We start from the raw sequence: 12,228 nt of genomic DNA, 5'->3' as shown, positions 1-12,228 counted from the left end.
CAAAACTTATAGATACCTATTTCATAATCCCCTTCTAAAAATAAAAAATCAAAAAAGGGTTTTATGGGCCTTGGTTGTGGGCCATTTTGAAGTCATATGGGCTCCAACCCACCTACTAGGGTTTGGTGGGCTGGATTTTGATTTGGAGAGCACACTTTTCAACCATACTCAAAATGCACCTTCTGCCTTACTTGCAACTTTTTATGTTTTATTTATTTTTTTTTTTAAGACAAGTTGATGACTTATATTTTAATTTTACATCTGAAAACAAACAAAATGGGCCTATAAAACTCAAGCCCACCTTCAACTCCACCCTAGTTTTAAAATAAAAGCTCAAATCCCTCCTAGCCCAACTACACCTCCCCCAAATGTGTTCATTTCTTCAAAATTACTTACTCATTATTATCATCTATGGAAAAGAGCTATGATCAGTTGGTGGAAAGTTTGAGGAAAAAAAGGGAAAAAATATTGAGAAAAAATGGAAGGACAGAAAAACTTAAAAAAATAAAATAAAATTCCATAAAACATTTATTTTAGTTAAAAAAAATTATTTTTCTTCTTGAAACGGAAAATCTTTTGACATTTTTTTAATTTTCTCCCTTTTATGGTATAAAAAAATCAATTTTTTTAACCATTTTTTTCTTTTTAGTAATATTTTCTAAGGTGATGTTTGCTTTTTTTTTTTTTGCTTAATCCTAAATATAACTTAAAACTAAATAGTATTTAATAATGTTAAGTATTAAGTTGTTTTTTTTTTTATATTTTATCTCTATTGAGTATTAAGAAATACGGAAAATCAAAAGATTATTTTTAACATTAATTAATATTTTTATTTTTTTTTAGTCAAATAATTTAATAAATAAGTGATAAGTTAACAAAAAAAGTAAAAAAAAATTCTAAAATCTAAAAATAAGTTACTTTCGGTAAAAAGTTAAAAAAAAAAAATAACCCATAAGTAAAATTACCATGAAAAAAAGCAAGAATAATTAGTACACCTTTTGGTGAGAAGAAAACACATAAAGAATATGCTTTATGTTAAATCTTCTTTCATTTGGAAACATTTTCACAAGCCATGATCAAATGTAGTGAAAAAGCACTTTAAGACAGAGACTTAAAAAGAACAAATCAACCACCCAACTAAAATGGATCTTGTCCTTCTTGCCATAGATCATGTAGCCACATTTCTTAGGTAAAAGAAACAAATAATAATTTAGCTCAATCAATCCAATAGAGGCTTAATTTCAACCACTATTGATCATGTTACTTTCTATCTCTTTCATTTTTCCCTTCTCTCACATCAATATTCCCCAAATATTCAGCTGTTTCATGTCACACTTTAGTGTAAAAGTTAAAAAAAAATTAGTAAGATTCTTGGCTAAAAAAAAAGGTAGTAGCATTAGCTAATGCTAATTGCTACCACACCCTCTATTTGCTAATTGCTAGACCAACCATCTTGTTTCCCTCCACTTGGATCATTGTGTTACCAAATAGTGACCAATTTTTTAATTCTTTATGGGCAATTTTGTGTTGATGTTTAGTTAATGTTTGGTTATTTAAAAGTTGAAGGAAAGAAAATTATAAAAATAATATTGATTATAAAAAGATTTATAAAAAATGAAAGAACGAGAATTGATTTATAAAAAAATTACTTATTTGTGTCAAAGAATTTTTGTTTATTTTCATGTAAATTAATCACTTTTTGTAAGATCTAATTATCATCTCCTATATAAGTTTAAGGTAGCGTAGTGATATCCATAAAATAAAAAATCCAAACAATTAAAAGATGTATGGTGAGATTTTTGTCATTGAATGATGATATAAACAAATTATATTAAGGTGAAAGAATATAAATAAATGAAATTAATGTATAAATAATGAGACTTGAAAATATATACATGACATCACCCGATTGATGGTAACTTTTGGATAGGTACAAAAAAAAAAAGAGTGCATTTTTGTATTGTAGTAGACCTAATTTTTATTATATATAGATTATAAATTAAGATAAGCATGTAGTTTAAGATTTGGTTAAAAATGATAAAATTAATAATTAAATTTAATGTAAAAAAAAGTCTAATTTTTTTCAAAGAAGTTAAAATATGTTTCCTTATTGATTTTTTACTTTCCAACTTTATTGGATTTCTTATTCCATTCTAAGTAGGGTTTTGTGAATAGTAAAAGCCAAAGAAATTAGAGAAAAGCCTGTTTCCACGCAATCATTTCAAAAAATTCATCAGATATGAATTCAAGTTTATAAAATCCAAACTTCATATATCTATTTAAAAATAATTAAGATTTTATGCACTTTTCTATCAAATATACTACATTTAATCATTCAAATATTACCTTTTAATGATTTATTTTGATCATCAAAAGTGCTATCTCTAATCGTTAAGTGTGGGAATTTTAAATTATTTTTAAAGATTTTTTATTTTATGTTTTTTTTTTTTCAAATGAATGTGTGGAAACATACTTTTTCAAAATAAATAACTTGTTTTGTCATCTCTATACCCTAAAAAATCTTTTGACTTGAAAACTTGAAAGTCCTATTAGTAGAAAGCTAGTGGTGGATGCGACAATAAAGTATAAATACTAGCCATAATAAGTTTGTTGGGAGAAGGTTGTAGGTTACGTAAATTTATATACTTTTCGTATTTAATGGATTTGTTTTGCATTGACGGGGATATATGAAAGATTTTGGTAATTTCTATATATATCTTGTGTTTCGATTATTGTGATTAGATTTTTATATTTTTGAACATTAATATTAAACAAGTTGATTGTAATATTAATTCATAAAATCAAATTTAGGGTTAATATATAATTTCATATTCTTGGATTTTCCCAAAATTAAATTAATACATTAGAAAATCTGAAACTCGGACTTGGACCATATAAATGGGCAACCTATTCACCTCCCTCCGGTGGTTTCCATGGGTTAAGAATGTACTTTCAAACACACTCTTGAGCTTAAGAAAAAAAACTTGTTAGATAAAATGAAATATCTCGACTCTCAATGTAAAGTATCCTTGAAAAGTGCAATGCTATTTTTTAAAAATTTTAAGATTGAAAAAGTACTTACCTTATAAGTTAGAAGGAAGAAATACGTCCAAGTATTAAATTGTTAAATAATTTAATAAATATGTGTAAGTCTTCCGATGATAAGAGAGACTTAGGATATCTTGATGGATCCATCACTATCACTGGTAGAAAAATAACTATATTAAGGCTAAAAAGATAATTTCAATTGTGCAAACACTCGTTAATGTCACATATACGTGTTCATTTTGTCATCGTAATGATCATTCTAGTGATAGGTGCCACATTAGGAAGTTTGAAAAGTTTCATAGGCAAATTATCAAGTTTTTTTATTATGCCAAATGCATTGAGTGAAAGAATCCTATTTAATGGGAAAAAAAAAAAAATTCACCGGGTTTCTAAAGCTTCAACCCAAGGTAAGCTTATGTTGAATATTCATGATCCTTATATTGATATTTTAAATTCATTTTCTAAAATTATTAAGATTAGACAAGTTTATATTAGAAAAGATTATACGAGGTAACCATACTCAAGTTGATTGAGAAATAATTTAAATAGACGCTAAAATGAATCATAGTAGTCATACAGTAAGTCAATTGCTTTAAAAATGGTGACACTAGTTTGATTTTACGACAATTTTTAGTATTAAAGGGATAAAATATCCACTTTATTCTTCATGTTGAAATCATATCTAAAAATTATTTACATAAAAAATTTAGGGGATAGTTCGGCATGTTATACTTAAATGACCAACAAAATATTGTGTTGGACAAAAATACGTGGGAACTATACTTAAATTGATCGAGGAATAGTTTAACTAAGAACTTGACATTATCTAATGGATGACTTGGGATACTAATATGAATCATATTAATCACATAAGACATTGGATATGAGAGAAAATTTATAGCATTATATAAGTATGAACTTCTTTTAATTTTATAAATATATTTAAAAATCGTGAGGATCCCGTTTAGATCTAAAGCGAATAATATTTATACGTTGGTACGAGTCATGTATTTTATTTATTTATTTATTGGATTATAGATTATTTTAAATGAGTTTATTTTTATAGTTGAAATTAATTCATTTTAATAAATTAATTACAAAATGAATGAATTAATTACAAATCGTACTATCTAGGTGGACAGTTAGGTGGATGAGTTTTCATTTAAAATATAAAATTTTTTGTTTATGCTTTCAACTTTTATCAACGGTAATAAATATATTTTCAAATTTTAATTTTTGATCCTTGTTTTTTTTTAAAATAAAAAATAAAAAACACCCACCAACAATCGTCTGTAGCGGTGGTGCACTGTTAGAAAAGAAGAACGAGGCATCGGGGGGTCGATGTTCCACTTCCACAAAGCTTCAAATTCTCGAAATGGGTCAACAAATTCATCATCAATTGAGTGGCCCCACTTATTCCAATCCGAAGGCCAAGTCACGTCCGAATAATCGAGTCCCGACAACCTCCAACCACGTGGTCGGTATGTTGCTCACCACGTGGATTACCACCATTGGAGGGGGATCCCGCATGTGGATCCGCCATCTAGGTGGGGTCCATAAGTGGGCCAGGCGCACCGCCCAGAACCATAGGCCATCCTTTTCCCGCTTTACAGAGCATAGAAACAAGGACTGGGGTCTTGCCTATATAGAAAGTGGGGCCAATAATGGCTTTCTCACGGATCTCGAGGCATAATCAGGTGCCTGCTAGCGTACGAAGTTTTCCCTTCACTTTCTTGGGATGCACAATTGCATTACACTCCTCAAGGTCATGCCTTTCTACTTAAATATTTATTTGATTCCTTTTTAAGTTTTTTATTTTTTTTTTCTTAGAGCAATATTGGTATATCCCAACACAATGTGCCACGTGTACATTTTTGTATCATTACTTTATACATGCTATTTTGTACTTCATCGATAAACATTAGAAGTTCGATAGATTGATAGGAATTTATTTAGAGTGTCAATAGTATTTCTAATTAAAGTGTTTTTTGTGTTTTGAAAATAATCATCAATCACATATTTTTAGAAAATATTGTAAGTGATTTTTCAAATCGTTTCATAAATTTTTTCGAACTCTTAGATTTATAAAACCTGTATTTTGGCTTATATACAATATTATTTCATAATTTATTAAAATTTTATAATATTAATATTGTACCAATTTTTATAATATTAACTTTTATCTAAACAACTATTCTAAACTAGCAATGAGGTCCGCACTTTTATATTTCCCATCTCATTATAAAAAATCATTAAATTAAATTGATTTAGACTCATAGTAATTATTGGAAGTGCGTTTAGTAATGATTTAAAAAAATATTTTTAATATTTAAAAGATAAAAAATTTTAAATGTTAAAAATGGTAAAAATATTTTCTAAAATTATTATCAAACACACTTTAAATATTTGACAAAATTTAAAAAATGCTTTTAAAAACTATTCATAATACTTTTTGTATAAACATTTGATAAACATTTAAATGATTATATAAAAAAATATTTTTTAAAAAACACTTACACTAAAAATATTTCAAATAAAAATACTTTAAAATTCATTCTTAAATCAACATTGTTTTTATTTAAAGTATTTTTAATAGAATTCTTTTTTCTAAAAACATTTTTAATACTATAAATGATTTTTAAAAAAATTAAAATATTTAATTTTTTTTTCAAATGCCTTATTTTTAAATAGGCTCTAAATGCTTCAACCCAATGCTGAACAAAAATAACAAAAAAAATAAAAATAAATTGTGGAACAATATTGATTGATATGATATTTATCTTTAGCTGAAATTGGGGAAAGGCAAGTGAAAAATTGTAAAGATAGTACAAAAAAGGGGGGGCATGGTGGGATGGCACAGGGGGCAAAGAAAGTGGGGCCTGAGTCAGTAGCGTCACGTCTGTTAGTCCCCTTCCCAAAGGAAAACCCCGTTTCTCACGTAGGATTCAGTCACACCTTCCACGTCCCTCGTTATTTTCTTCCAATTCATTATATCGTCTGCCCATGTCGGATTCTTATTTTTCCATGTCTATATAATGAGGGGCGCTTCTCCCTGCAAAATCATCCGAAAATAATTTAATCTCATTCTTTTATATTCAACTTGAGTATAAGAATAATGATGACTAATCACATTTATAATTTAGTAATAATGTTTATTTGTAATTTGGTTCCATATATATATATATATTTTAATTTCCTAAAATTTATTATAGTTATGTTTGTTCCCGAAAAATAGTAAGGAAAAAAAATATAAAGAAAAATGATTTTTTTATTTGTTGGTTGTCCTATGAAAAATATAAAAAAAAAAAAATATATAATGAAAACTAATTAAAAAAATTATATATTTTTAAATTATTTAGTTTTTATATTGATGAGTTAAAATAAATAAAATAAATTTGAAGTATTAAAAAAAAAAAATTATCGATTTTTAACATATTTTTTATTTTTCTTTGTATTTTATTTCCCTTGTATTTTTCCTCAAATTTTTTGGAAACCAAACATAGTCTATATCTTTTCAATTATGGTATGTTTGATTTATGAAAAATTTGAGGGAAAATGTATGAGAAAATAAAAAGTAAAAGAAAAAATAAAAAATATATTAAAAATCAAATAAATTATTTTTATTTGTTATTTCAAACTTATTTTACTTATTTTAATTTTTCGATATAAAGATTAAATAATTTTAAAATACATAATTTTTTTTCCTAATTTTAATTATATTTAATTTCATTTGATATTTTTCATAAACAATCAAATATGAAAAATTATTTTTTTTTTCATTTTTTTAAATATTTTTCATACCAAACATAATTGAAAATTATTTCATAACTATAGTGGAGTACAATAAATATAAATATTTTTTAAATATTTAATAAGTATTTGTCATGACTCATGACAATGTTGATGTTGATTGAAAAATTAATATAAATTTTTAATAATATTAGCTCTTACTAAAAGTTTTTCTTATCTTATACGAGAGGTTCCGTGATGATGATGAAGAATAAAAAGTTAAGATTTTTTATTTAAAGCCGCAGCATAAGTTGAGTCCAATGATGAAAAGTTTTACAAAATTTGAGCTTATATTAAACATTCTTTTAAGTTTTTTTAATCCTAACACTTTAGTTAATGAGAAATTTCCAGGAAAAATAGCAAAAAAGGCAAAAAAGAAAAAAAATATATTTAAATTTAATAAATTATATATAAAGTTAAACTTATTTTAATTATTTTATATAAAAATTTTAAAATATATAAAGTTTTAACTAATTTTATTTAGATTTAATTTTTTTGATTTACATGATTCAGAAAAGCTTGCTATCTAATGTTAGTAGTGTTATGTAATTTAGTATTAGAAAGTCTTTTCCCTTAGGAATAACAATGAGATAAGTTTTTTTTCCATATTCAACCTCATCCTATCCCTAATATGATGAGTTTGGGATAAATATAAGGTGGGTTTGAGAAATTTTTTTAGAAGTTAGAATGGGTTTAGGACTGGGTAGGGTTTGACTTTCCTTCGTCCGTATCATCTCGATTATATGTAATAAATAAAAAATTATTTTAATTGATTTTTTTTTCAAAATTTTAACATATATAAAACATTAAATTTTATAAAAATGAATTATAAATATTTATAATATTATTAATTTATAAATTATATTTATTTTTAATATAATTTAAAATTTTAAAAATAGAAAGAGTAAAAAATTGAATAAAAAAATAGAAGGGTTAAACGAGTAAGGTGGGTATGAGAACTTCCAATACTTGTCCTATCCCATTTGTTTTTTTTTTCTTTCTCTTCATGAAAATAAGTATGATTAAACGACACGGGATTGGAATGAGGTGATCTATATTGAAATTAACCCGTTGCCATTCTTACTTGCTCTTAAGTGGATATCACAAAAATAAGGAATTTCGAGTGAACTAAATCAAAAGAAGATGATAGCTTAACTTGAAGAATGAATGAATCAAATAAAAAATACAATCATTAACCTCATCTTCAACCCTTCAATTTTCCTTTACCATCGTTACCCTGCATGCTCAAACTTCATATATGTAAATAAAACATTTTTTTTAGAAAAAATATGAAAAATGAGATTTATTTATTTGACAAAACACTTTGAGAACTTAAAATTTTTAGAAAAATTGGTTAACAGAGCTTTTCCTTTTGAGTTCTCCCCAAAAGCTCTGTCAATAAAAAGTAATCTACATTTTAGCTAAATATACTGCTCTTTTTCTATGTGCGAAAATGGTTAGAAGGCCAACCAAAAAGTCACGTTAAAGTGAGGTAAGTAGTCATGGAGACAGGTGGGGATGTGAAATTCCCAAGAATTCCCTTGGGGAACCCCACCTCTTTCTCTTCAAGTTGAGCACCCTCCAGCCTATATAAGGCTCCTTTGTTCATCATCTCTCTTCACCTCATTCTTCATTTCTTTCCCTACTACCTTACTTGTCTTCTTTGCTTTCTTTTCTTTTGATCTTCTTCTTTCTTAATTTTTCGTTCTATTAATTTCACTTTCCATGGCCACTGCTGAGGTAACCCAGCTTTGTAACTTGACCTTTGATTAATTTGTATAGAATCCATCTTTATGTGATTTGGTCTTCTTTGAGGTGCAGTGTTCATCAAAAAACTTTTCCAGTGTCTGTTTGTTTCCTTTTCCGTTTCCTAGCAGGGAAATTTTTTTGGCAACCATATCATCTTGTTCAGTGATTGATCTCAAACAACTGCTATCGAAACCTGTTAGATATATGAACGAAGTTCATGATCCAAAGTTTGTTATATTTGGATATCAAAGAGCGTTGTAAAAAGGGTTTTAAGAGTAACATGTGTAGCAGAAAGATTGATCTTCAGAAGAAAAAACAGATAGTTTTCTTAATTGAAATGAAAAAATGAATAGATGTGTGGGGGATTCAATCCATATGCAACTTCATGGCAGTGTCTTGATCATGATTAATATAAATTATTTTGATTCTTCATCTTTGTGTCTATATATTATTCATAGTTTCAATTAGTATTTCAGTAATCATCTGGTAGTTTGATGGTTTAATCCCACAGGTTGTATCTGCGACACCAGCACTTTCAGAGGAGAAAACTGAAGAATCAGTTAAGGCAGAAGAGACTCCTGTGGAAGAGGTGGCGGCCGCACCACCTACACCAGAGCCTGTTGCTGAGGAGCCAAAGGAAGCAGAAGCTGCAGCTGTGCCCGAGGAATCTGCGGCTCCAGAAGCTGAAGCCCCTGCTGATCAGGGTGATCCCAAGGAGGTGGTAGAACAAGTTGAGGTTGAGACCAAGGAGGTGGTGGAAAAAACTGATCAGGCTGTGGTGGAAGAGCCAGCGGTAGAGAAGACAGAAGAGGTCCCAGAGGAGACTCCTGATCAGGAAACAAACAGCCCAGTTGTGGAGGAAACCAAAGAAGCTACAGAACCAGCTGAGGAACCAGCACCAAAACCAGAACCAGCACCTGCAGATGAAGCTCCAAAAGAAGAAGCTCCTGCTGCAGAAGCAGAAGAGAAACCAGCTGAAGCTAAAGTGAAAGTTGAGACAGATGAGAAGGCTGAGTGATGAGTCTATGAGTGTATGGCCGAGTGAAATTAAAAGTTTGTGTGATGAGGGGTCTGCTAGGTTGCATGTCTAGTTAAAGGAGTATTAATTTTCTTAGTATAATGAGGAAGGTTGAGGTGGATGGAGCTTGAAATCAAGGTATGGGGATGACCCACATTGATCTCTCAAATGCAAAGTTGGCCCACATAGTGGGCCAGCTGCATTGGTACATATATGAATTAAATTAAGCATACTCCAAGCTGCCCACAAGCTTCATTGGAGGGTGCTTGTGGCGTGTCTTTGCCTCTGTGCATAAGTATGTCGAGAGACCAGATGGGTTATGTAATTGTGTGTGATCAAATCATAATATATATAATGGCATCTTTTGGCTTTTGTTTTCTAATTTTTCCGGGTTAATTTCTTCTTTGTACCGCATTCACAACAGCTACTATATATTGTGGTTTGATGCATCAGCTAGCGTAGGATATATAGCTCAGCTGGTATAGCAGACTAATGAAAAATCCTTTTGAGTCACGTTAGTGTTGGGGCCCAAACTTTGTTTTTAATATCTGCTGTCAACTTCTCAACCCACTCGAACTCCTTTTCCTCTTCATTAAAAAGCAGTTAATCAGATAAAAACTCAATAAAGAATGTGGGTTGCACATGGTGGTAAGAGATCAGCATGATTCGGAATCACATGATTGTGAGATGTGAACTAAAACTTTGTGAACTGTATGGGTCCATGGAGATGGAACATTGTTACAAAATATTATTTATATATATATATATATATATAGCTTTCAGTGCCACGAGGAAACTTCTCATGGATCTCCTCGTAGGATTTGTTTGGTTACTAGGAAAAATTAAGGAAAAAAAAATGGTTTTTTCATGTTTGATTCTGCTATGAAAAAAAAAACTCAAATATAACAAAATTAATTGGAAACTTATATATTTTTAAATTATTTAATTTTTATATAAAATAGTTAAATAAGTAAAATGAGTTTGATTTAGGATATACAAATAATTTATTGGCTTGCAATCTATTTTTTATTTTTCTTTAAATTTTTTTGGGAACCAAACATAGACATAATGTCTAGGATCAAGAACCATTTAAAAGGCAAAAAATGACTCTTAACAAACATTTTATAATTGATAAATAGTATTAGAGTCAATTCTCGATTTTGATGTGAGCCTTTGTCTAACTGGTATCGTAAATGTGTGTTTGTTTGGTTTTATAATTTTGTGAAATGCGATGAAGACGTCATATCTATATAAGGAGGTAATTGTGATATCTTATATCAAATAAGGAAAACGTTGTTGATACTATAAATGCATGAATTTCTCGTAATTATATAAATGCATTTTAAAGTCCTAAGAACTCATGAAGCTTAGAATGAACAATATTTACATGTGAGCGAGTGAATTGTTATAAATAAACTATTTCATCCACCAGTTTAAAGCTTTAAAGTGGATTGGTAGCTTAATATGATACGACCCACAACTCTAACTTGATTGTTTTCTAATAATTGTTGTACCACACAAGTCATGTTAATTTGTTGATGGCGATATCTCGACTTTTAACTATCAGTGCATTGTAAATATTAGACATCATGCCTAGGAGACAGGTTACATCCAATACCAAACTAATTATTTGAATAATATGCCCTAAGTTTTTTATTTTTTATTTTTAAGTGTGGAAATCTCGATGACTATTAGATAGGGACTCTGAAAGTTCATGTGAAGAGATTAGTGGAAGAGATCATGTTTATGAGGTTGGAGTCACTGAAGTAGACAATAGGTAAGAGAAGACCCAATAATGAACTTGATAAGCATAAGATCCATTCAATAGCCAAGCCGGAGAGTTTGCACCACTCTGAAGTACTACTAACTAAGTTGAAAAGAGAGTGGGGCAAGCCATGGACAAAAGTGAAACTATAGACTACTTACCTACGACCATAGGCAATGGACGAAAAACTAACGGAAGGGCCTTAGCCACCAAGGAAGCTAGTGTGTGTAGACCAAAGCTAGTGAAGAGACCATACATAGGCCAATTCCAAGGCCAAGTGGGTTCGAGTCCCGAGCAACCCATTATCATATCGAAATCAAAAGTAGTAATGTTAATTCACATAATAATATAAAAAGTTAGAGTAACAATTTTTCTTACAAAAATGATCAAATCCAAAAGTTTTATCCATCAACATGTGTTAAAATTGTCTTTTTTTTATAGCCCATTCATCAAATATTCCTAAATTTTAATCTTCCTTGCATGTAAAAAGGAAAAAACCAAATAATTTATTAAGTAATTGAAATAGGGCATCTAAATAGTAGTACTCTTAGCCGTCAATTTACCCCATGCTACTTTTGTCAACATTATATAATGTTAAGGCTTGGTATACCTTCACTAAATTTGTAGTAGATTATAATAATGATCATGGCCAACAACAGGTTAGACCTACCCAATCAAGATTTGCTTTCATAAAAGTGCTTTTATCTTATTAAAGTGCGTTTGAGAGTGATTTTAGGAAATATTTCTAGTCTTTCTAATATTTGAAAATTTTTATTTTTCAAGTATTAAAGATACTAGAAACACTTCCTAAAATCATTGCTAAACACTCTTACAGTGCGTTTTATAGTGATTTTAGGAA

The 12,228-nt window shown here is 28.9% G+C and overlaps 1 protein-coding gene across 1 annotated transcript; it reads left to right on the top strand.

Moving 5' to 3' along the window:
* The first annotated feature begins 8,467 nt into the window (after positions 1 to 8,467).
* LOC117925799 (major latex allergen Hev b 5-like) lies at positions 8,468 to 9,986 on the top strand. Its single transcript, XM_034844881.1, has 2 exons — positions 8,468 to 8,577; positions 9,098 to 9,986. Exons 1-2 carry the CDS (start codon positions 8,563 to 8,565, stop codon positions 9,602 to 9,604), a joined length of 522 nt encoding a protein of 173 aa, XP_034700772.1. The 5' UTR covers positions 8,468 to 8,562; the 3' UTR covers positions 9,605 to 9,986.
* Positions 9,987 to 12,228: the final 2,242 nt, after the last annotated feature.

Source organism: Vitis riparia, chromosome 12, assembly GCF_004353265.1.
Source record: "Vitis riparia cultivar Riparia Gloire de Montpellier isolate 1030 chromosome 12, EGFV_Vit.rip_1.0, whole genome shotgun sequence".
NCBI classification, from domain to species: domain Eukaryota; kingdom Viridiplantae; phylum Streptophyta; class Magnoliopsida; order Vitales; family Vitaceae; genus Vitis; species Vitis riparia.
The sequence above is the reverse complement of the archived record's forward strand: the minus strand, read 5'-3'. Positions and strand labels throughout refer to the sequence as shown.